The sequence below is a fragment of the Equus caballus genome, chromosome 18 (genome assembly GCF_041296265.1).
Source record: "Equus caballus isolate H_3958 breed thoroughbred chromosome 18, TB-T2T, whole genome shotgun sequence".
Taxonomy (NCBI): domain Eukaryota; kingdom Metazoa; phylum Chordata; class Mammalia; order Perissodactyla; family Equidae; genus Equus; species Equus caballus.
Genome location: NC_091701.1, coordinates 51,627,199 through 51,654,161, shown reverse-complemented (window position 1 = coordinate 51,654,161; position 26,963 = coordinate 51,627,199). Strand labels below are relative to the sequence as shown.

Genomic DNA, 26,963 nt, shown 5'->3' with positions numbered 1-26,963 from the left:
TTGCTAAACTCTTATCTTTCAGCTTCAGTGTCTTCTTGGGTAAACAGAACTAGTAAAAAACACTTAACTCTCAGGGTTTTAGCGAGAGGATTAGAGATAAAGTGCCTCATCCTATACCTGATATGTGGTAGGCACTCTTCACTGTTAAACTTTTCGGTCATTAATTTAAACATGAAGTTTGAAGAACTGTTACAAATGAATAGCTAAAATAATCTATTTCAAAGATACTAACAGGTTCAATTTTGTTCATGGCATGCAGAGGGATACACACAACAAAAAATAATAGCACAAGTTTGTATCTACATTGTATGTCATCACGAAATTCAAGAAGGCTATAAAGGAGAATCTATAATGATTTCATCTATGGGTCTAAGAGCAAATAATGATTAGAATATGACATAATCATATTAAAACCAAGAACTGAGACTAATCATACTTTTTCACTCAACTTCATCAATAATTATATTCTGGCAATAACACTTGAAAATGACCTATTTTCCTAGTAGTTACATCCAGAGTAAACACGTGAAAATAAACACCTCAAGTAAGCAAAATCATTCTCCTGAGTAGGTAAAAGCAATTAATTCCTTCACCAAATATTTATTGAGTACTTACTACATGCCAGGCACTATTCAGATTAGGCATTCAGTAATAAGGAAGAAGTAGTCCCTATCCTACACTCTTGGAAAATTTGGCAAAGACACTGAAGTATGATGATGCTAAAAGCCTTGCCCCAAATAATTTCAAACTGAAAACAATAGTTTATTCTTGTGCTTCCGGGTCATCAGCTTATCTAACAAATCATGATCTTTTTAATTTTTTAATTACTTGGAAAATAAAAGTGAGAAAAATTTTTTTTAAATATCAATCTTATATTATGCAGTCAAATTTCAAATTAGTGCAAAATCAGTAAGTTACATATTCACATTTTAAAATCTATATGCATCTCAAAAATAAGCAACTGAAAATGCAAATTTCAAGTACGATATAAAATCGTGTTGTGTGTATATATACATACACATACATAAACGTATATAGAATTTTTGAAAAGACATTAAAAACTAACTGGAAACAAAATATTAACAATAGCTATTACACAGTGGTATCAGAGACATTTCCTCTTTATATCGTCTCTGTATTTTCTAAATTGTCTATGATATAACACTACAATAATTAGAAAAATTTTTTAAAAATGGAATTCTTCACTTAAACTTCATATAATTACAGATATATTATAATAGGCATTACCCAAAATAGCTTCAGAACACTTTACATTTCACACAATCCAAAATGCATTTCATAAGTGTGATGGTATAACTAAAAATAAATCTCCAAATTAATAGATGAAGAAAAAAAGCCTAATTTATTTTTTATATGAGTCATTGTGCCCTCATCTTGGCTATTTTGCTCACTTTCTGAGATAACATATCTAATAATGTACCCCCCAAAAGACAGACATTATAACATTTGAATTAATTAATACACCAGGTAATACTATTTTCCAGAAAGTATGGAATCCTGTAATATTAGTGTTCTCCATACTGATAGTTCAACACTTTATCTTTTCTTTCTACTTTTCTTAAGTTGCTTATCTCTCAAACAAGTTTACCATCAGTCGATTTTTTTCTGGCAAGATGAGGATTTTGCAGCTGTGAAAGAAAGCCATCTTACCAAGCAATGGAGACATGGGAATGAAAAAAATGTATCCATAGAAATGAACATTTACATGGTCAAGTAAAAAAATACTTGGATACAAATGTTACCCTGATTTCCTCAAATTGTTCAAAGGGTAATTATATGTATGATAATATCAATTCCTTTTGGAAACAATGAAAGTGAAAGGAAAAGTTTAAGGTATTTATTTCCATTTCCTTCCTTAGTGGGCAGGGAAAGGAGAGTTGTTAAAAGCGTATATGATTCGGTCAGATCAGTGGCGCAGTGGTTAAGTGCGTACATTCCACTTCAGTGGCCAGGGGTTGGCCGGTTCGGATCCGGGGTACGGACATGGCACCGCTTGGCAAGCCATGCTGTGGTAGGCATCCCACATATAAAGTGGAGGAAGATGGGCATGGATGTTAGCTCAGGGCCAGTCTTCCTCAGCAAAAGAGGAGGACTGGTGGCAGATGTTAGCTCAGAGCTAATGTTTCTCAAAATAAATAAATAAAATGTTTTTAAAAAAATACATAAAATACATAAATAAAAATACATAAAAGTGCATATGATGATCTGCTACTAAGTCAAAAAAAGTTGTAAATAGTTATAATCCTAATTTTCTTCTGAGGTATACAAAACATGAAAATTTAAGGATTTTCTTTGGTAATAGCTATTGATTTCAAAGATTTTTCCTCCTTTTCTTTACCTGTATTTTCTGGTTTTTCTGCAATGAATATTACTTTTGTTTTTCCTTAATGGAGAAACATGGTAATTTAACTGAAATTTTAAAAATAAATTAATTTAAACATTTGATCAAGTTTTTATGTTTGATATTCTATAATTAAATAGGAATCAGTTTTCCTGGCTAAGGAGAACAAATGGTCCTTATGCACAGACTGCTAAAAGGATAATTTATTATGGGCCCACAATTCCAAAATATCAACAGCTCTAAAATCCGTAACTCATTTGGTCGTAATTCCTGAGAAGACCAGAGGTAAAGCTATTTATAATCATTATTTGTCTCACTTAGCTTGAATATCCATATCTTTTGCTGCCGAAATATTAACGTCCAAGATCCTGCTGGAATGTTTACATATAGTTCATACACTTTATTAATTTTCTGAAATATGAAAAATTGATTTCTAATACATATAAGGCTTCAAATGGTTCAGATAAAAAACTGTGGATCTGTTATATAGATCTTATGTAAACCTCTTTTATGTGTGACATAAATTTATTAACTTCATTGGGAAAAACAAGAACTATCATATTAACTCTATGCTTGAATCCTTACATTAGCTATCTAATGAGATTTTTAAAAATTAGTCCCCAATGTAACTCCTTCTGGTTCGTTTAAGAATCAAAGGACTCCACATTCAATACAATGCTTGGTGTACTTCTCTTCATTACACACCGATTAAAGGCTACTATAAAATCAACATAGTAGAGCTCTTAGATGATAAAAGAGAAAGTTTAAGAATTAGTTAGATCTGTTCATTAATATGGATAACAATAACAGCATATCAGAATAAAGTATACAGAAAATAATTTATACGATTTCATTTACTGTGAGATACACTCTCTTTTAGGGAAGAATTATGCTCAATGACAAAGAAATAGAACATTCCTAAGCTTTTCTGCTTCTAAAGCAGTACATATTAATGACAAAATGAAGACTGAAAGACTTAAATTCCTCAACAAAATTAAAAACCATACATACAGCTTCTACTTTGAACTTCTAAAAGAAAAAGTTTTAAAACTCTAAAAAACAAATACATAAATACAGAAACCCTAAAGCATTAGTTTTATGATGTTTCTCTAAGAGAATATGCCCAAAAACAAAAATGGATAGGAAAAAAACAAGAAAGAATCCAGTAATTTAATATGAGGGTTGAATGACAATTATATTAAGGACAGATATTCACCTTCTTTGGGCTGAGCCATAACTGGAGTCTGAGTTTCCTTTGTATATGTGACGATTTCTCGAGGAGGAAAGTCAACTTGTGTAATTTTAGCCATTCCAAGTTTAATAGGTCCTCGTCTAAATAAAGTGAACACAAATGTTTTTAAATACAACAAATGATACATTTTAACTACATCAAACCATGTTATTATGGAAAAGTAAGAATTAAACATTGTGTATCCAACATTGTAATTTAAACCCCTGTTTTACTCAAGAAATTTCGATGAGCAATGAACTGGCTTTATCTTAACAAAAGAATTAGAAGGTAGCAAAAACAAAAGATATATCTAAATCATTCCAGGTGTTTATTTTCACTTTAAAAACACAAATAATTTAGTTTCTTAGAGCAAATGTGTGGGTAATAAAAGAACAAGAGGACATGAATTTCAGAGTGGACTGCTGATTATGGCTGATAATGAGAAGTGTTTTTAGCAAGGACATGATTGTGGACTTTTTTGAAGAGTCAGATTTGGATCTCACTCAGATCATGTTTTGTTCCCTTCACCATCAGAAGATTTCAGCTTTAAGACTGAAAAGTAAGTTTCCGTTGAAAATCTTTTACTCTACTTATATTTTTGAGAAATTGAGAATCATAAAGTCAATTTATATTTTAAAACGAAATTTTAACTTTTAAATCTCTAATCTCTGCAAGCTCAGTATTGTCCTTGATTCATATGTGGACAAACTACAGTACAGATATTTTATACTTAAGCTAAAGCAATAGATCTTTTGAATACTATAAAACTACTGAACTCAATTCTGTTATAAATAGAGGGAATACATTCTTTTTTGACAAACAGAAGAGAGTTGTGGCTGAAGAAAATAGACCAAAAGAAAAACATCTTTTATTAGCTATCTGGGGGATGTTTTTTTCATTATTATATTGGATGTTTAAATTCTAAACCAAATAAAGTGTGCTTCCAAACCCCCAAATAAGTTCTCAATTATGAAGCTGTCTTAAAAGGCTATCTAACAAAGACACTGCTGTAACTTCCAGAATATCAAGCAGGATATCTGAAATATATATATATATCTCATTGATAATACAATCATTTTTTTCTTATATAATATAAACATCCTTTTAAAAATCTTGAACAAACAAGTATAATAAAATTAGTTTTTTAATTTAATTCAAAAAATTAATTATCTCTAAGGTCCCAAATGTGGGCCCATAAGAAATTTTTAACGTGTTTTCCACTTTAAGAATATTTAGCCTTAAAAAAAAAAAAAATCAAAGAATTAAATGAAAAAACTTAAGTACATATGAAGTAATCTAGTATTCAAAGAATAAAATTTGAAATAAGAAACTTTATTTTCTGATTTTTAAGATGTAAATCATATGAAAAGTAAATCACTCATATCTGGAAAAAAAAGGTCAAGCCAACAACATTAGGAACAAGTTACAAACTTGAGTGAATATAGGTTCTAACAGATAAAAATCACAATATTAGAACAAATAAATGAAACATTCCAAGATTCAGAGGTAGAAGGGTAGAGAAGTAATACCTCACTTATCCAAAAGCCACTTTTACTGAGAATAAGGAAGCAGTTCGGGGTCGGAGGAGCCTCAGGGCAGCCAATTGAGAGGCCTTCCAGTTAATGTACAAGAAGCTCATATACTTTTCTTATATGCCCTAACTCAAGGCTTATTTACTCTTACTGTAGACATAATTTCAAAAGGTAGCTATCATGTTTTAGGAGCTGCAAAATATCACGAGAAAAGAGCTATCTGAGTCAAGTACGATGGCAGCAGCAAACATAATGTGCATTGGAGACTAGAATAAATGAGTGAATAAATGAATTAATGAATAAATCAATAGCTATCTGGGGCCACAGTGTAGAGACCAACAGCTCTGTTCCTCTCAAAACCTTAAAAATCATCAGTGAATTTTAATATAGGGAAACAAATTAATATTCATATCAAGTAACCCAGAAAAGGTTCAGTATCATGTAGAGTATGTATTAGAAAAAGTCTGGGAAGTTTGTAACTCATCTTAGAAAAACCTACATCAAAAACACAGAAATAATAAAAGGAATTTGGACACTTAAATGGGTAGACTTAGGGTACCTAGATTATCAGATACATAGAGTATTTCTTTCACTAATGATAGAGGATAAATGAGGTGTCACAGTAAAATATAACTCTTTTCCTAACTAAATACTGTGTATTAGAAATTTAAGGAAAATAAAATCAGTACAGTTTCACAAAGAATTAGATTAATTATAAAAGAGGGAAGATAATAAATCTATTCAATACCCCAAATCGGAATCTGAGTGAAGCTGAAGAACTGATGGATCTGTATCCCAATGCAGCGTCCTAAATGGTTGTAGGACAACCATGAAGCATTAGCAAAAAAGGTCATAAGTTAGTCAAGCAATACATTCTATGAATAGCTAAAGCTAAAGTACTGTTCACAATTAAAAACCACATGTTCTGGTTAGTATGAAAAAAACAAGTATCATCACTCAATGCTCTAGTGCATGCAATAAGCATAAAATGGTTAAAGATGCAAACATACAACCCAGAATAGTTAACAGACAGTATTTTCAGCTTATGGGAAAGTAATACAGCTTAATAATAGCTAAGAACAGCCAAAGCATCCAACAATTCAAATAATACATTATTTCTGGATGATAACAAGCTAAGCTATAAAAGTAGTTAAAATTTTCAGTTTCCTAATAAAAAAACATTAGTAAAAACATCTTGGTTAACATATTATAATCTTGCCCAAAGCAATGAATGTGTGCAGGAAATTGTCATATTGGTAAAGGAAATGAGTCAACACATAAGCCTTTTGGTAAGAAAACCAAAGACTATTCCACTGGGATACAAAATAGCTAAAGTTTCCAAAATGTGACCCTTACGTAATTTATAGGTTAAGCACTGCCCTGGGCTCCCATGTAATCTGTTTGAGAACAACTAAAGATTTCTGTCTCTAGAAAAAATAGATTTTTCCCAGGAAAAATATTTTATGTTCAAAGGATTTGCCTAAACTAACTAAACTTTTGGAGAATAGCAATCCCAAATAAATATTCAGTGTGTTTTAGACTTGCCTCTGGGTAAATAATTTACATGGGATCTTTTCCATTTAAGCCAAGTCTAGTCATTACTAGAACAAAAGGTACTTTATCGCACCGGCATTCTTGGAGGTTAGCAATATATAAGATAATTATGTACAGTACTACATGATGTTCATAGTCCCTATTACAAAGTTATGCACAATATATTCAGTGCTACCATTTTTGTCAAATGTATTTGTTTTTCACTTATATTACACATAAGTTATAATGTACAACACTAAAACTGCTGTAATATTTAAATAAAACAAATGATTTCTATACTTTACTTGCCTGTACAATTTATCAGCAAAAACAATCAGAGGAATTGAACGAGAGAAATCCTTCACTTTAAAAATATAAAGAAAGATCTCAGGGCTTAACAAGATTGTGCACATGTAAATAAAGATGAGGCCATAGTGAAGATTTACTTTGTACTAAGCAATGAACAGCAACAAACTTAGGCTTTGTTAAACCAGAAGCAGTTCTTACGAGATGCTCTCCAAGGAACGTTCTGTCCACAGCCTTTACATTATGAGAGCTCTAGCTGTTATCAGTGACATAGAGCTCCTTGTTGAGGATGTCATTTTAGTCTAAAATCAAATAAAATTTTACCTCAAAATACAGCCAGTACTGAAAATCCATTGCACAACATATGGGATTATATTTATTAAAAGCATCTGCAGACATATAAAGTAAAATTCCGATATAATCCAAAACCCTGAGAGATAAACTGATCAAGAACGGAAAAAAGGAACAAGAGGCATGGATTACCCAATTAAGCAACTGTCACCTAAATTTTAGAGATAACAGAAGTGACTGAGAAAGTGAACTAGAAACTTAATGAAATGCAACTTTATAATCTGCAAAATTAGAGAAATATCACTTTTCATGGCTTTTGATATTTACTCATAAATTACCACCAGGCCTAACATAAATTTTTGGCATTTAGAAATAGTGATTCAGGGGCTGGCCCGGTGGCGTAGTGGTTAAGTTCCTGTGCTCCGCTTTGGTGGCCCAGCATTCACAGGTTTGGAAATGGCAGACCTAGCACTACTCATCAAGCCACACTGTGGCAGCATCTCACACAAAATGGAGGAAGACTGGCACAGATGTTAGCTCAGCAACAATCTTCCTCAAGCAAAAAGGGGAAGATTGGCAACAGATGTTAACTCAGGGCCAATTTCCCTCACAAAAAATTAAAATAAAATAAAAGGAAAGGAAATAGTGATTCAGACATGTTTTGAGATCCTATTTGGTAATGTCTATATATCTTTTCCTACTCCCAGAGTGTACTAATCTTAGACTGTCTTGGCCAACTAGTGAAGTTGACTGTTTAGGTTCATACATCTCACACATCTACACAGATTTTCCTGTGATACTTCTTCTTTTTCTCTTTATTCTTTCATTATGACCATGTCTGCTCATTTCACAGTTCATTCTGTTTCATTCTCGGACCTCAGCATTCTTTTTGTGTGTGTGAGGAAGATTGTTGCTGAGCTAGCATCTGTGCCAGTCTCCCTCCATTGTGTGTGAGATGCTGCCACAGCGTGGCTTGATGAGGGCTGCTAGGTCCACGTCTGGGATCTGAACCTGCGAACCCTGGGCCGCTGAAGTGGAGCATGCGAACTCAACAACTATGCCGCTGGGGCAGCCCTCCAGCATTCTTTTTAAAAAGCCATATATTCAGCAATGCTGTTTTTCACTGCCAACAGCACCAATTAATCAACAATATTAATTATCTCTTTACTATGGAATTTGGAGATGATTAAGTAGGATTCATGGTTTCCTACTCTTATTATGTGTATATGTGTGTGTGTCTGTATATAAATGAACATACTCAGCCCTCTTGAAAATTAATGATTAAAAATGAGTCTGTGGGGGCCAGCCCCATAGCCAAGTGGTTGAGTTCGCACACTCTGCTTTGGCGGCTCAGGGTTTCGCCAGTTCAGATCCTGGGTACAGACCTAGCACTGCTCATCAAGCCATGCTGGGATGGCATCCCACATGGCAGAACTAGAGGGACCTACAACTAGAATATACAACTATGTACTGGGGGGCTTTGGGGAGAAGAAGAAGAAGAGAAAAAAAAAGAGATTGGGAACAGATGTTAGCTCAGGTGCCAATCTTTAAAAAAAAAAAAAAGTCTCAAAGAAGACAATGTAGATTAAATGTAAGATTAAAAAGATATAATAAGGTCATCTCATTCAAAGAGAGGATTTTTTCCTCTCCTGTTAAACTTAGAGGAAACTAATTTTGTATTCATTCTCCAATAAGAACAAACACTCCTAAAGATATTTAAATACCTGTTTCCTTGTTTTACAACTTTTCATTAAAAATCTACACTTTAAACACAAGTTAGCACATTATGCTTAGAACTTTTCAATACAATGAGTATCTTCAAATTAATCACGTAATTACTAGAATGTAAGTTCCATAAAGGATCAGGAACCTTTTATTTTCTGTGGTAATCTATAGTATTTAACATTAAATTGGCAATTCAATAGATAAGTGTTCTATATATAAATATTTTTCTTTACAGTATTTACTCCCTGTACCAATTTACAATATTCCAATGCATCTCTAAGAATCTCTAGATTTTCCAATGAAACTCAGGAGGACATGTTTTAATTCATATTAATTTAAAAAACCAAGCAGGTATTACATAGTATTTTTGAAAGCAAACTTACTGGCACTGAATTAAAACAATCTCTCCTATTCGAAATCAAGAACACTGAGTTTGGAATAAATACAGTATAGAGTCTACATAAGAATAATATATATCATCAAATAAAGAAATTTAATAAATATAATACTTTTTTATTTTGGGAAATATTTTTACTATGGTAATACTGTAGGAGGAAAAAACCCTTCTCTTGAAAATACTACTTGCTTATTAGCAAAGGAATATTTAACATATTTGTATAAAAATACGGAAGTAGGAAGTATGAAACAAGTAAGTTTAATGTTAAAAATAAATTTAGATTAAATGAATTTAGCCTTAATCTATAATACATACTATTTTATAAGGTAGCATGATTTCTAAAAAGAAAGTTCTGATTTTTCTTAAATGATAGAGTTATGTCATTTACTTTAAACGACAGTATTGCTGAGATGTGCAATTTGGTTCTATATACAGAAAAGTTTTGGAAAGCACAACTTGAATTCAAACTGGTGAGCCTTTTGTGCCTTCTAATTGTTAACGATGACCTGATTATTCAGGAACCGATTAAAGCAGTGAGTTTATAGATTCTCTATCTCCCTTGCTTCTTTTTTATTGCCCTGCCTTTTAGATACTCATTACTTCCTTGTCACTTCAATGAGAGGGGTTCAGGCACAAAGAAGATAAAACTTCTCAGTGTATTTCTTATTAAAAAGTGTGTTAAGTGATCTTCCAGACACTTTTAACGTCCTGGACCAAAGTAAGGATTCTGAATAAAGATTTTAACTAATTATGTTTAATCTCATTCAACTGTCACAAGAAGTCAAAAACTGATCCTGTTAAATCAAGACTTCGGATTATTGCGTGAATGTATGACAAAAAGAATAAGTAATAATACTTTTCCCAATACAATCTTCGGAAAGAAGCTGAAACCCTAATAAACTTTTGAAAAGCAAGTCCCAACATGTGTACAGTATCCTAAAACAAACGTGAAATACAGTTTTATAAAGAAGATGCGAGTTCAGGAAAACTTGGCACTAAGCATTACCGTTCTTTTAATTGTGGCATAACTGACATATAATATTATATTAGTTTCAGGTGTACAACATAATGATTCGATATTTGTATATATTTTGAAACGATCACCACGACAAGCCTAGTTAACATCCATCACTACACAGTTATAGATTTTTTTCTTGTAATGAGAACTTTTAAGATCTACTCTCTTAGCAACTTTCAAATATGCAATCAAGTAGTATTAACTATAGTCACCATGCTGTACATTACATCCCCATGACTTATTTTATAACTGAAAGTTTGTACACCTTTTGACCCCCTTCAACCATTTAGCCCACCCCCAAACCCCCACCTCTGGCAACCACCAATCTGTTGTCTGCATTTATGAGCTTGTTTTTTTTCAGTTTCCACATATAAGTGAGATCATACAGTATTTGTCTTTCTCTGCCTGACTTATTTCACTTCGTATAACGCCCTGGAGGCAGTAAATATTCTTAACATTTCCTCCGCAATTATTCCTTATTCTTGATACTTTATGCATTATTCTTTTCTATCTTAATTAGAACAAGTGACTTAATAGGGCACAATTGGGCTGTTCAACTGAATTGTTTAGATTTTCAACTACTGAATGGGGAAATAAGCACCACAAAGTTTTTTACACTATTTATACCCAAAACATTCACTTAATAACCAGTATGAAATTTATATAAACAGAAAAAATTTAAATGAACTAACACCTCTATTTTTAATATAAATTAATTAGCATAAAATCAGTTAACTATTCGATACTAAGTTAATCAAATGTGACAGATAAAATACTGTAAAACAAAACAAAGCAAAACAATTTCCCCCCATTTACAACAAACAACTTCTATGCCATTTAGATTTCAAAATGTTAGAACTAACTCAGCATAACTATATGGAGTCCCTCTAAAGCATCAACAGTATCTGGGCACTAAATACATTCTATCATTAAAATATTAAAAGAAAATTACGGTACCTAGATCCCACTGCACCGTCTCCAGAGTCTTGGCTTCCAGCTTCGCTTGGGGTGCTCACAGATTTGGAGGATGGAGACATAGGAGGAGGGACTAAATAGTGAAATAGACAGGTATCCGCTGTTACTACACGGAGAGGTTGCTCAGCTTATGACGTTTCAAAAGTAATTTAACATGAAGTAATTAACAAAAAAGAAAAAATAATGGCAAACCAAAAAACAAAAATACATGAATGAAAATGAACAGTAGAAAGAAGAGGAGAAAGACAAAGTTAACAATGCATGCTGACGATTCATGCAATTTCTCTGGCAAAATGCACTTGGGCTTTATATTTTTAAAAAAAAAAAAAGCAAGATTATGGAAGGATGCATCTTCATCTCAGCCAACACCAAATGAGGGTACTAATCTTTAAAGGAGAGCATTCCTTCTCCCCTTTCTAACTTCTCACTTTTAAGATCACTTGATTGTAAGTATTATTTATAATTGCTGTCAAAATCAAAATTCTGAAATATGCTTCAAAAGTCATGTACTCTCTGACTGTCCGAGATTTATTTTAAAATGTTAACTTTTGTCTAACAATTTTTTCTTTCAAAAATTATATCTTCAATGATTTCATTTTCCTCCCACCAAAAAGGGGCCAATTTAGAGAAATATTTGTAGTTAAAGGAATGACTCCTTTAAAATGCCATTAGTTTCCAGCAATTTGGGTGAAAAATGCAAACAGTCCATAAAACGGCATGCCTTCTAGACATGATGCATAACATAAAGTGATGCATGCAACTTAAATAAGGCAAGACTTATGGTAACTTCCTTACCCCAGTATTCAGAAAAAACTGAAGTGTACAGACAAAGATACAGACACCCAAAATATTCTTAATCCCTTCTTATAGAAAAATACACATTTTTCATAGTATATAAAACAAACAGCAAATGCTTTCTCCTAAATTGTCACTTTTAATATTATATACTAACAGTTGATCATGCATATTTCATGCTATTACATTTGTAAAACTTTTTGATTACCATTGCAGGGAGTATAGGAGGAGCATCACTGCCATCTTCTGGTTAAACTTTACCATAAATGTCCCCAATCCCAAGTATCTTTTTAAAATAATTTTTTTAATGTACAATATTAAGTGACCAATATATTTTATGTTGAGCTGCAAGCCCTTCTTTTACTAGTCTACTGAAAAAAAGGTTAAGTTCCTAGTTATAGAAGAACTAATCGAAAGAAGTATGTATTTAATTAAAAGCCTGTGTCTTTGGAAGTCACATTCACTGAACCCTTATAATTATGTTTAAATGATTATACACACTACAGTAAAAACAGTGGGCTTGCTAATCTAACAAAATGTAAAGGTATAATATGATGAATTACATCTTAAACACAGGTATGAAACTGATCATCCTTATTTTTTCAATGGCAAATTCTACTGGTAACCAATAATAAGCTTAGAAGAAAAAAAACCATAGCTAGGATGTTTGTCTCCTGAGATACAGTGGTTAATTCTTGCTTAAATTCCAAAGGACTATAAAAACATAATCCAGTGTTTCTAATTTTGTGATTAAACTCTCAGAAACAATGACAAAACCAGATCACCTTCATACAGTTCTCAAGTGCATAGGCCTGTGCTACGTGCTGTGTGTGTAACTCAAAGTAGCTAAACATGACTTGTATGTGAAGTGAAAGAACATGAACGTCTCCTAACCTCTCTTAGGCTACACTTCCACATCTTTTTGTCCACCTCTCACTGTGAGCCTTCCCCTAGCCTAAGTGCCAACTAATAGAAGAATAACAAGTAACATCTAACCGTGGTTTGCCTATTGTGCTGTAAGCAGAAATATGTGTTTCTTAAATTAGAGTGAGGGACTACACTACTTTCACATGAAAAATTTTCAAAGAAGAAATTTTATATTCTTTAAATTACATACTTAACTTCATGCTTAGGAAAATAATTTTTCTCAGTACATAATATTAGAAATATTAGAGGAAAATAGTAATATTTCTACACATCTAATTAATTTATGGTGAACTATAAAATCCTTTTCCAGTTTAATACCTTTATTCCCCTTTCTGGTCATTTGAACTATCAATGATCCCACTCAAGTTCAAGAGTATCTTACTTGGTTAACACTACATTTAAAAAAAATGTTACCTCAAATTATTTACGGAAATAGGTTAAACAGTAATTATACATACATAAGTAAATACACTAACATAGCCATTTCTGAAATAAAAGTTTCAGAAATAAAAAATAAATTACAGAGTGATTCTACCAAATTATCACAGTTTCTCAGCCAGAAGCAAAATAAATCACTATGACTTCAAATTTATAATTAGATAAAAATCTCCATCCCAGAGCTATATTCTTCCTGCCAAAAGACAGTTTTCAAGCCAGCTGATGGAGAGGACTCACAAAAGACTCAAAATTATTATCTGGCCCACCAACTTCATCTTGCAATAATAAATAATGTATACCACAGAAGGGACAACCTAGAATAAGAAAATTACTATCACTGAAAAAGGAGAAATGTTAATAGGAAAAAAGGGAATGGTGACATTATTTGGTGACTACCATATTTTAACCCAGTTAGTCTAGAAAAATGAAAGAATACAGTAACTGCACACAAAGGCAATGCCACTATACTCCCAGACTCTAACAAATGACCACCAAGAACAAATAAATGCATGCATTCAGGGAGGTTAAAAAAACTGAACTCATACCCTCTCACAATCTCAGAAAAGACTCAATTCTAGAATTCATTTTTAAAGATGGTTTAAGAGTCCAATCAACTTTGAAAATAACATAAGTTGTTACTAATTCGCTTCCGTCAAGTAAGTGAGATATTATTTGCTTAGTAAGAACAGCAATTCAATCAGATTATCTTTACTCCACAGTTCTGTATATAAAATAGCCTAAAACAAGGCTTTAAATAGTACAAAGATAAAAGATTTAATACAAACATATGTGAGTATGTGAACGAATTTAAGCTTTTTAGAAGTTTAGAGCAAAGATATCTATTTCCTTCTTTGAGAACCAAGGGAGAAAAATATCAAGTAAACTGACAAACAAATATACCCAGAGCATTCACTGATCATGTAAGTAATACTGAGAGGCTGTGACTCTCATTCTATAGGATAAAAGGCCAATCAAGAAGGCCCTTCCTGCCAGCTTAGATCTTGGCCTTCCAAGGATATAAAACTAACATTGCCGCCTTTTGGCCTGTGAAGAAAAAAATAGAATATTTTTAAGCCGCAAAGGACATGGGAATGGACCTAGATTTAGAATTAGAATTAAGTTCAAGTCAACCACTGGAGACTATACAGAAGTCTGAGATGAAGGATTGGCACACAGCCCAATTATTTTTCATGTAGAAGAAAACCTCCAGCAAGAAGGGGCTTTTTTTTTTACCAGGAAGGACCTAGAAAAAGCGCACAGCCAAGGAAAGTGAATGTAGGGAGTGGGAATGTTGGTAGAAGTGATCGAAATGGAAGGAGTGAGCTCCTAAGATAACCCAAAGTTGTGAGGCCTCTTCTAGCTCAATTATGATACTTGGTCCTTCAACACAGTCCGTGTTACAATAATGCCCCCTTGTGGATACAAGTGCTCCTAGTCTGGAATATTAATATTTAAATACTCGTTTTTCATACCTTACTCTTTTTGTCCTGAAAGGTGTTGCTTTAAACCTTAACTCTCTGAAATACTAATTTCTCCCTTTTCTATGGCCCCTTCTCCTGATAATGAAGTTCAAATATCCTCTACTAATCTCCCCTAATTGTTTCATTTCCTTTACTCTCTTCAGTGTAATTCAGAGTACCAGATAAATTTTTTTAATGAAATTATTAAATAAAAATAAAATTTTGTAGTATTAAAATACTATAAGGAACGACTGTTTTAAATTAGGCAAAACTGAAAAAATGACTTGGATAGGGAAAGCATTCTATCTAAAAACCAGATTCACCAGTTATAAGAAAGTACTAGGAATGTAATGTACAACATGACAACTAGAGTTAACACTGCTGTGTGATATACAGCAAAGTTGTTAAGAGAGTAGATCCTAAGAGTTCTCATCACAAGGAGGAAATTTTTTTCTTTTCTTTTTATTGTATCTATATGAGATGATGGATGTTAACTAAACCTACTATGGTAATCATTTCATAATATATGTAAATCAAACTATCATGCTGTACACCTTAAATTTATAGTGATGTATGTCAATTATTTCTCAGTAAAACTGGAAAAAAATCAGATTTAAAATATTCAAAAGTTATCAGGAGAGAGTGTGAAATAAGTAAAGCAATACTTATTTGGACTAGCAAATTTCTTTTGTTTCTTCCTAATAAAAGAAAATCCAGGTAATAAACTACCACACTAATCAAGGTACTGTTACCCTAATGATACAGACTTATGCTACAGAGTAATTGGTAATATCTGTTTTCATCTCTCTACAAGATGGTTAAAGCAGTAGTTAGACATACAAAACGAAATTCACTTTTTTTTTATCATCAGTGTTTAGGAACTCCATATTTGATATAACATGTCTTGAAGTTGTGCCTAAAATTAACTTTCTTAAGACTGGCCACATAAATTTAGTTTAAAAAAAAAAGAAATCAAGCCATACCTCTTTTATGAAATATTCACATTTCAATTTCCACTACATATTTCCTAAAATCTAAAGATCAGATTTTGTTGTTGTTGCTTTTAAAGCATACGGCTTTTATTTGGCCTTACCAGGTAGAAAGACATATGACCTAATAATCATTGAACAAACATTTAAGTGTCTAACCTTTGCTGGGCACCAGGGATAAAAATGTAATATACTGTCCCTGCTCTCAAGCAACTCTGATAAAAAGCAGTCAAATGACCAAATAATCTACCAGCAAAGAGAAGCCAAGAGAGGTTTTACTAGCTATATCTTTTTCAAAAGACAAATTCTTTTCAGTAGAATAAAAAAAAGAAAAAAGTCCATTTTAGGAAAACAATAGATTGATGTTTTTAATAAATCCTCTTGAATATTCTAGCAGTGTTTTTATACTTCTACAATTTAAAAATGTTTAATAAATACATTCTGTAGTGAAATAAAAAACAAGTATCCATCCTGGGTCATAATATAAAACGTATTTTTTATTATGGGTTACATTCAAGAAATTTTGACAGCCACTGCCCTCATCTGTATCTTGTATCCTTCAGGCCTAATTTTAAATAAATCCTGGAAAGATCTTTAGGCATCTATCAGAACATAAGATGGTGGAAAACCACACAACTCGTTTAATGAGGCTAATATAACCACTACAATAAAACCAGACAAGACATAGTAAAAGGAAAAAACATTACAGGCCTGACTCTTTTATGAGTACAGATGAAGAATTCCTAAATAAAATATCAGCAAACAAATCCAGCAATGTATAAGAAAAATATTAGCTCATAATTAACTTGAATTTATTCCAGAAGGTAAGCATGCTTTTACATTAGAAAACCTACCAATATAAATCATGTTAATACATTAAAAGGGGAAAAAAAACACAAATGTTCATCTCAAGATATGAAGAGATCTGTAAGTTTGCTGTAAATACTTTAGTAGTTTTAAAGAATGTTCAAATCCTTTGTGAATGTGGGCTGGACTTAAAGACTCTCTTCCAATTGACAGAATGTGGCTGAAGTGATGCTCTGTGATTTTCAATGCTTAAGTCATAAGAAGGATAGCTTCCTGCTGACTCTCTTTCTCTCAGATTGCTCACTCTGGGAAAACCCAGCTGACATGCTGCAAGAATACTCAAGCAGTTCTGTGGAGGGGCCCAGGTGGATAGGAACTAAGGCCTCCTACTACCAACCAACACCAACCTGCCAGCCATGTGAATGAGCCACCTTGAAAGCAAACCTGCTAGCTCTATCAAGCCTTCAGAGGACTACAGCTCTGACTGACATCTTGACTTCAACTCCATAAGAGAACAGAGCCAGAATCACTCAGTTAAGCCACTACCAAATTCATGACCAGCAGAAACTGTGAGAGATAAATGTTTATTATTGCTTAAAAAACATAAAACTGATACAAGAAGAAATAGAAAACCTGAGTAGTTTTTAAAAAAACCTGAAATGATGAATAACCCCTGCTTTCCACCATTCCCTGGGGAAAAAAAAATCATAATCCCCGGAGTTTTACAGTTGAACCCTACCAAGTTTTTAAAGAACAGATAACACCTATCTTTTACAAGCTGTTCTACAAAATAGCAAAAGGGAAAACTGTCCAGTTTATCTTTAAACCATAACCACGACTGTCACTGAACACGGAGAGTACAAGAAAACTACAGGCAAATTTCACTTTTGAGTACACATACAAATATCCTAAATAAACTATTAGCTAATCTACTTTAAAAATACCCACAAAAAACCATCTGCCACCCCTGGACATGACTATTAATAATTAAAGTGAAAAAAATTAAGTATGTCTTCTGCTTTTCTAAAAAGAAATGCATTTAGGGTAACCAAATAGCCTAGTTGCTAGGAAAAGCTCCCCTTTACAGAATTCCAGCCAATAAATGTAGAAGGAGTGATGGAATTACAAAAACAATTTTCTTAATTAAATAAGTGATTAAGATGAGGATCATCAATAGATATGTATTAAAGCTATTTGGTGAAAAGTTGATGGAGAAATAAATATTCATGTGATGCCAAAGTATCACCTCCAGATATTACTTGCTAATCGTTAAGAAGAAAAAACTTGTAATTATGTTGGAGAAAGCTGGCTGTCACAATCAGAACACAGTAATCAATCTTGGCGTCACTAACAGCTCAACAACCTGACATGTGTGCTACTGATGTGATGCAACATGAAGTACACAGAATCATCTATGAGATATTCCTGCCAAAGATGTTCAACCTGAAGCTAATCAAGCTTTCTCAATCTAATTTCCAGTTTAAAGGAAACACAAGGGTCAGAGGAACAAAAGCTAAATGTGAGAAAACCATCAGACAAAGCCAGGAAGTGGGACGTTCTACAGACCAACTGGCCCACTCTCTTCAGCAAGTCCATAATAAAGGGCAAAAGTAGTATGTACGGACAATTTTCCAGACTTAGACTAAAATCATATAACTAAAGCAATGTATGGTGCTACAAGATTTTGGAGGGATAAACTAATTTTTTTTTGAGGAGAAGAAAAATTTTGTGAAGCTAGGGCTATTTTGAAAAAGGGGGTGATTTTCTACATCAGAAATTAGGATATAACACAAAGCCATGGTGATTAAACTGTCGGTTAACAGCATAGAATCAGACAAATAGATCAGCAGTGAAAACACAGAGCCCAGAAACGCCCATGAATATACGGGAACTGATTGTATGACAAAGTTGACATCAGATTCAGTGGGGGAAAAGGCGGACTACTTAATAAATGGTACTGAGAAAATTAGCTAACTACATGGAGAAAAATTACATTGGAAGCCTACCTCACACTGTGTTCAAAAATATAACCCAAATATCTAAAGGTGAAGGCTAAAACTATAAAACCTAATAGAAAAAAATGTAGGAGAATATATTTGTGTCCTCAAAGTAGGAAAGGATTTCTTTCAGAAACCAAAAAGCACACACAAAAAAAGGGTTATAATTGCTAGAGATCACCATTATCAAAATGAAGGATTTGAACATATCAAAATGAAGGATTCTGTTCAGTGAAGGATACTATAAACAGAGTTAACAGGTAATAGACTGGGAGAAGGTATTTTTAAAAAGACTAAGACAGGGCCCAGCCTGGTGGCATAGTGGTTAAGTTCATACATTCTGCTTTGGCAGCCCGGGGTTCACAGGTTCAGATCCCAGGCACAGACCTACATGTCACTCATCAAGCCATGCTGTGGTGGCACCCCACATACAAAACAGAGGAAGACTGGCATAGATGTTAGCTCAGGGCCAATCTTCCTCACTAAAAAAAAAAAAAAGACTAAAACACACAAAGAAATCCTCCCTAAAATATACAAGGAATCCTACAGCAAGATAAAGAACCCCAATAGTAAATAGGCAAAGAATATGAATATAGAATTCACAGAAGGGAAAATATAAATGGCTAATAGATATATGAAGAAACAGTCAACCTTGCTGTGAACAGATTAATGTATATCAAAACACTGTGACATATCACTTTACATTCATCAAGTTGGCAAAAATTAGAAAGTTAGATAATATCAAGTTATGATGTGGATATCACAAAATAGTTACTTTCTCATGCACTGGTAGTAGGAGAGTAAACTTTTATAGTCATTCTTGAGAGTGATATGTAGAACCTAATAAATATAAGTAAACCTATACACAATAACACAGTAAGTCAATTTTTGGGAATACACCCCAGAGAAACTTTTCCACAGTCCTCAAGGGGAAAGAACATATTCTTTGCAGTGTTGCTTTCAATAGCAAAGCAGAGAGAGAAGCAATCTAAGTGCCTATCACTGGCAAATGGATAAGTAAAATATGGTATATGATGGAATATTATAAATCAGTCAAAAATAACTAGATCTATAAGTAGCAACATGGGTAGATCTCAAATGCAATGCTGCTTGACAAAAAGGAATACACAGAATGAGATACACAGCACGCCATTTATGTGTACAAAGCATATACACAAAGATATATGAAACCTCGAAAAATGTAAACAAATGAAGGACAGATCAAAAGGACATACATTAAAAATGCAAGAATGGGTACTTAATGCAAGACTGGGAAGGAGGATGGAACTGGAAATGGGGAATGAGGGAGAAACATACACATACAAATAAAGAACAGTCTTTCAAGAACCAATGATGGAGGTGGGCCATGAATTGAGAAACATGAGCAAGTGAATTCAGGGAAACCAAAGCCCTAAAGAGAATAGAAAAGGAAAAAAAGCCTACAGGAGAAAGACAAAAGCCAAAGGCACAGGAAAAATGATCACTCAAAAACTATACAACTAACAAGCAACTTGGTTTAGTTACTAGCGTATTTTTTTTAAACAAAAGTATTTTGATTCATTTACCTTTAAAACTGCAATATGCAACATAAGCTTATTTAAAAAAGGACATAAAGGGGCTGGCCCCGTGGCCGAGTGGTTAAGTTCGCGCGCTCCGCTGCAGGCGGCCCAGTGTTTCGTTAGTTCGAATCCTGGGTGCGGACATGGCACTGCTCATCAGACCACGCTGAGGCAGCGTCCCACATGCCACAACTAGAAGAACCCACAACGAAGAATACACAACTATGTACCGGGGGGCTTTGGGGAGAAAAAGGAAAAAATAAAATCTTTAAAAAAAAAAAAAAAAAAAAAAAAAAAAAGGACATAAATATTAATGTATTTCAAGCTTCAAATTATACCAATAAGGAAAAGGCAAATGAGCTGAAAGACATAACAATGAAGCAGACCATGACATTAACCAGCTTTTTCATCGTGAAACCTTTTAGAAACATCAGCTCGAAAAACAGTTACGTTGCAGTTTCACAACAACAGGCATATAGAAGTTACTATGTCCAGTATTTGTCCCCTGGACTAGATGGAATTAACCCACAAACTAACCTTGAAATTTTAGGTCCCTAAATGACAAAGGCCATGTCAAACTAAAATGCTATGTAACAGCACCCAGCTCAGAATTATTTTAAGTAAGCATTGAATGTTTTCTGATATGTAACTAGATTGTCCTCAGTACCTCTACTTTTCAGCTTTTTGGTCTAGCACTGCTATCAAAATGAAGAGCCCAGAAAAAGAAGAAAATTAAGTCAAATTACTGCCAAAATAAGCTACCAATACTATTTCCCTTATTAGCATTGAGAGCAGAAGGCAATAAGCTTCTCCTTCCACTCCTATACCTTTGAATGCTAATATACTGTTAGAACTTTGATTCATCATACTGCTCTTTAACTTACAGAAAGGAATACAGAGTTAAGATCAGGAATCACAGTCAACTTTGAGCTTAACACAGTATGGCACAGAAAATTTGCTCAACAAATGTTTGTTGAAATAAATTACTGATTTAACAAGAAAGTCAACTGGCTGTTTAGTATATGTTAATAAATATAATTAATCTTGCAGCTCTTTTGAACAAAATAACCATGTCTTAGCACATCTGAAACAAGATAATTCCAAATAAATTATAAGATTAATGACTTTTAAGAGACACAAATAAGAAAAATATACAAAGTATATTAAGTCAACTCACTCATCTCAGGTACATCTGAGCTGAAAAGAATATACACCTATCTCTTATCAATGGATATATTCTTATCCTTACCAATGGGGGATTCTGGAGTTAGCCCCATGCTTTGAAGCAATGCTTCAGCTTCTCTTCTTTTTTTTTCAAGATCTGACTCTTCTTGCACAGGAGCGACTGCTTCTTTCTTCTGATCAGTCTAAATTTTTTAAGTTAAAAACTTAAGTTTATATATGGTATGAACATTTCTATTTGCAAAATAAATCTATTTTAAAAAAGAAAATTACAGGTGAATATCACTGATGAACATCGATGCAAAAATCCTCAACAAAATACTAGCAAATCGAATACAACAATACATTAAAAAGATCATACACCATGATCAAGTGGGGTTTATTCTAGGGATGGTTCAACATCTGCAAATCAATCAATGTGATACACCACATCAACAAAATGAAGAATAAAAATCACATGATCATCTCAATAGATGCAGAGAAAGCATTTGACAAGATACAGCATCCATTTATGATAAAAACTCTGAATAAATTGGGTATAGAAGGAAAATACCTCAGCATAATAAAGGCCATATATGACAAACCCACAGCTAATATAATTTTCAATGGAGCAAAATAAATGTATTTTAAATAATTTGCTAACACTATATATTTTTGGGGATGGACTTAGTTTTGAATACACATTATAGTCATCAAATGAAAATCATTCTCAATAGAGTTCTACTAAGTAATCTCCAAATGATATGTATTAAATTGATCCATTTTTATATGTAATCAAGGAATTTCCACAAAAATTTTCCTAACAGATAAATTCAGAAAGTAGCGTCAACTTCTAATTATCTACAGCATGAAATTACTATCCACAGTCAGGAATTGTGGACATCTCCCTCAGTGGCACAAAGGCTTAGATATAAATATCACAACACTATGAAAAAAATAAGGTGGAATTAGTTAAGAGGTAACAAAGTTTAAGTAAATGGACAATTTGATTTGTTGAAAAAATTTAAGTACCTCAAACTTCTACATGAAGTCTTCATTGTATTTATGCAACTTTATGCAGAGGATGTTTATCAAAAATTCACCTGGAGAAAGGTTTTCATTTGTATATTTTAAATTATAGGTCTTTTTTATGATAATAAAAACATGGTTGGGTTTGGAAAATTAAAATTCACTTTGGTGTAGCACAAAATATTTTTTGTTATCGAAATTTCTGTCAGTTTTTATTTCAGCCATTTATAGTTTTAGCAAAAATCTTCCAGTTAAACTAGCTTAGCCTCAATACTCTCCCAAACTTCTCAAGAGAAATTTAAGCCTTGAAGAGAAAAGTTTTATATACACACCTCAAATGCCTATTTCGACTAGACAACTAATACTCGTAAAATTGTCTGCAGTGAATTGTGTCAGTCATAATATTCTATGATACCATTTTAACTTAAAGAAATCATCAGAAAATTTTATCAAAATAGCCAAACAGGCTATATTATCAAGTTCACACTTTACCTATATATAACAATATATTAGTAGACTCATTAGTACTATTAAACTACTCTTACAATGTTTTATAAACTGTAAACTAGATATTACTAGATGTAACAGATATCCCTTAGAGGCCACTTATGGCCATCTTCAGAAAACAAAATCAAATTTGCTCTCAGCACTGAAAGATTTAGGGCTATCGATACTACTTTGGCTTTAAAATGGCTCTGCCAGTCTGACCCTTGACTCTATCAGTTAGCTTTTAATCAAAGAGCAAACTTAAAGCTCTAACCCTCTTGTAATAATGTATCACAGAAATGTTCAGAATAAACTAGAAAATTCTTCAATTACAGTCTTTTACAGCATCATAGTAATGTTGCATATAAATTGTACCTTCGACTTTTTTTGCTAGTGATTTTTTTTTCTCTAAGAGATTTCTAGAAGTCTTGGCTATTGTTTAAGTTACCACATAGAAAAACATGTTACTAATGTCACGCTTAAGACAAAACTATCTTACACTGACCATTTAAAACGTATCTGTGGTAAAAGAATACAAATCTGTCTACAGAGTTTTCATAAGGACAGGAGCAAGTAAAATATCTCCAGCTCAGGACAATGCATATTTGCCATACATGATGAAATGGTGATGCCAAAAATCAGAAGACATAAGTATCTGGTCCACCTTTATGGTAGTACCAAACGCAGTAAAAATATTTCAATGACTGACTCATGATAAAGGAGATAAAAACAAATCCTCTAATCAATTAGATAATCTATTATATATATCTCTTTGCCATTATCTATTCTGACAAATTATTGTTCAGTTCAGACTAGTAAAATATTCAGACAAATAAGCGAAAAATCCAAACTAATTTATGATCTATATGCCATGTTTTATGAGCTATTACAAGGCAGATGTTCCCTTTATATAACAAACATATTCCTAGAAGACTAAATATGTAAACTGAACTTTTATAAATCAAATCCTGGAAACACAACCTATATGAGATATTTTTATTCAGTATTAAAAAAATCTTATTTTAGTTATCAGCTTTGTCATTTTCACATACCTGGTTTCTTTACAGTAAGATTCACCTATAGTGCTATATTCGCAGTCACAACTGCTGGATTTTTAAGTATTCTAAAAGTACTACATAGAAGTATAAGTACTTGAAATAACTTCCAATTGTTTTATATCAAGTTTATTTGAAAAAATCAAACGTACCTCCTTTTTCTTCCTTTCTTCTTCTTTTCTCTTCTTTTCCTCTCTGATTTGGGCCAACCGCTGCTTCTTACGTTCCAACTCTGCCTTTAATTCACTTTTGTCCGACATGTTTGTGATCTGAAGAAGCATATAATCATTTACAATTATTATTATATTGGTAAAGCAGCACTCTAAAAAAATTAGTCTTTAAGAAGAGAATTGTCTCAAGAGACCATGTAGTTCAATGCCATCTAAAGATATAAACTACTTTAAAATAATGGAAGCATATATATTACTAAGACTTGAAAAACATTATAAACAAAGGTATATAAGAAATAAATATTCAGAATTGAGCACAGTAGCTAGCACACAGTAAACTCTCTAATGTTCACGTGCCTAAATTTAACACAATGTCTCTGGCTCTTAAAAAAGAGGACACCGTTTGGCACTAAGAAGCTCTTAAGCTAAATAACACAGATCTAATCTATTCCCAGAGTTTTGCATTCATTCCCAGAAATTTGATAGAAACAACATGCGGTCAGGCAGAAAATTCTTGTAAATTCGAAAACTGCCATGTAACAGTAATTTACATTAATTTACGTTATATTAAGGACAAGCAAAACACAAAAATCACCAGCATTAACTGTCAAATATACTAAGTTTAAGTATATTTTGGGTCAAAGTCCAACAACAAAGTCTGACCGGCTGAACTACACACAGCTGCCCGGCCCGCTCATCCTCACTGAGGCCGGAGGCTCCCTGACTGACATGGTCACTTAAAACTCCATGGAAGGGAAAGTCTGTGGAATTCTGTGCTACAACCTCCGCGCTGGGGCACTTCCCAACATACACGCGGTGAGGGGAAAACACTGTCTACACAAGCAGTAACGACTCTTATTTATGAAATGGAGCAAGGCGAAAAGGAGTCCCTTCTCCTCTGGGGTCACGGCCAAGAGGGCGCGGTCTAGGATAAGGCGCCCAGGAGCCGGGGCCAGCGGGCGCCGAACAAGCCTCGAGGGTCCTCGGGCCCCCTCCCGAGGGTCAAGAAGGGAAGGGAGTGGACTCGTCTCCCCGGCCTTCCAGAGCCACTGCACCCGGCTCTCCCCGCCACTCCTTCCCCGAGCCGGGAAGGGCGGCGCAGTCAGCAGAAACTGCCAAGGCGTCCTTTGAGTCCCGACATGAGACAGAGCAGAAAGAGTCAACGCACCTGTCAGGCGACGGGATGGAGAAGAGTCCGCCCGCCTGCAACTTGCCGGTAACGTCCCTCTCCTTCGCCCCCAACACCAACAGTCGCCGCCACTAGCGCCGCGGCTTCCCGAAGCACACAAAGAGGGATGGGCGGCGGCTGCTACGGCGACAGCTTAGGGACAAATAGCTTCACCAGAACGAGTTCGCTCCCGGAAAGAAAGGATGGGGCCCTGGGGCGGGAAATTATAGCCCCCCCCCGTGACTTACCTGTGTAAAGCAGAAGCCAAGAGATGAGACAAAAACTCAAACCAGACCCGAAGCCCGAAGTGTTTCTGCTTTGCCCCAAACTGGAAGACTACGCCTAATATCTCGGGCTGGATAAGCAACCACCGCCCTCGCCGTAGAGACTGACACGACCACGGAGAACTACAAGCCCCAGCTCCGAGGAAACCTTCGTGCGGAGACCAAGGCATTCTGGGAGTCGTGGTCAATTGTACTCGCAAGGTATGCTGGGACATGTAGTGTATCCTAGTATTACGGTTTCCCACTTTGAGGCCCTCTTCCTTCAAGATTCCAACCAGAAGATTTCAGCCCTTCTGTTTAATGTATTCTCGTCCGTTGTTCAGTACTCACCATGTTGTATGTGTTATTACATTGGCCGAATTTTAAGAATTATTTTCCAGTGGTGAACCTGTGTGTTACACTGCACATTTGATGAAGAGTATTTTTTAGACTATATGTCAGTTTTAGAAAAAATTGTGTTATAGAGGTTTCATGGGCCATCTTAGGCAAAATCTAAAATACAAAATCTAAATTTTGAAAATGTAGTGTAACACCATTCTGTCAAAAAATCTGAGAAATCGTCTTTAATTAGAAAAACATTTGTAAATCTTTACTCCCTTTTTTTTTTTAAAGATTTTATTTTTTCCTTTTTCTCCCCAAAGCCCCCCGGTACATAGTTGTATATTCTTTGTTGTGGGTTCTTCTAGTTGTGGCATGTGGGACGCTGCCTCAGCGTGGTTCCACAAGCAGTGTCATGTCCGCGCCCAGGATTGGAACCAACGAAACACTGGGCCGCCTGCAGCGGAGCGCGACCGCTCGGCCACGGGGCCAGCCCCCAATCTTTACTCACTTTTTACTAGAATTTGTGGTTGTAAACTTAGCTGGAGTGTTACAGTTATGAAAATTAATGATAAAAACTTCTGATTCCTATATCTCTTAAATTTCATCATGTACACATGGAATATTCATTTGAGCCTATAAATAAAATAATTACTGTTACAATAAATAAATAAATAAATAAGAATATGTCAATCAGCATAGCAAATAATTCTCCAGTATTTTGTTGCAATGTAGTAGATAGCTTTTTGGTTTTCTCTCAAAGAATTTTTGAAAAGAAAGCATTTTATACTATTGAAATATAAACCAAGCAAGAATGGTTTCCACAATTGTTAGATTTTTTAACATACAAAGAAAGCAAAAATTATTGGAATATGAATTTACGATAAATTTATAGGTTGATACACACTTTTACAAATTTTTATTTAAATAAGTTAAAGCATTATTTGGCA

General features: G+C 33.9%; 1 protein-coding gene across 20 annotated transcripts in view; it reads right to left on the bottom strand.

The window, feature by feature from the left end:
• DYNC1I2 (dynein cytoplasmic 1 intermediate chain 2) overlaps positions 1 to 25,881 on the bottom strand; it is a 51,936-nt gene extending 26,055 nt beyond the window's left edge. For 2 of the 20 annotated variants that reach the window (XM_070241232.1, XM_070241234.1), the window contains exons 1-7: positions 25,412 to 25,579; positions 24,226 to 24,342; positions 21,592 to 21,709; positions 12,166 to 12,183; positions 11,353 to 11,443; positions 5,874 to 5,933; positions 3,579 to 3,694 (exon numbers count right to left, since the gene is read on the bottom strand). In XM_070241232.1, coding sequence (XP_070097333.1) covers positions 3,579 to 3,694; positions 5,874 to 5,933; positions 11,353 to 11,443; positions 12,166 to 12,183; positions 21,592 to 21,709; positions 24,226 to 24,333 — 511 coding nt within the window. In that variant the 5' untranslated portion in view covers positions 24,334 to 24,342; positions 25,412 to 25,579. Of the gene's footprint in view, positions 1 to 3,578; positions 3,695 to 5,873; positions 5,934 to 11,352; positions 11,498 to 12,165; positions 12,184 to 21,591; positions 21,710 to 24,225; positions 24,469 to 25,298 lie in introns of all 20 variants that reach the window. The other 18 variants (XM_005601579.4, XM_070241235.1, XM_023623117.2 and 15 more) reach the window with 13 other exon arrangements.
• Positions 25,882 to 26,963: the final 1,082 nt, after the last annotated feature.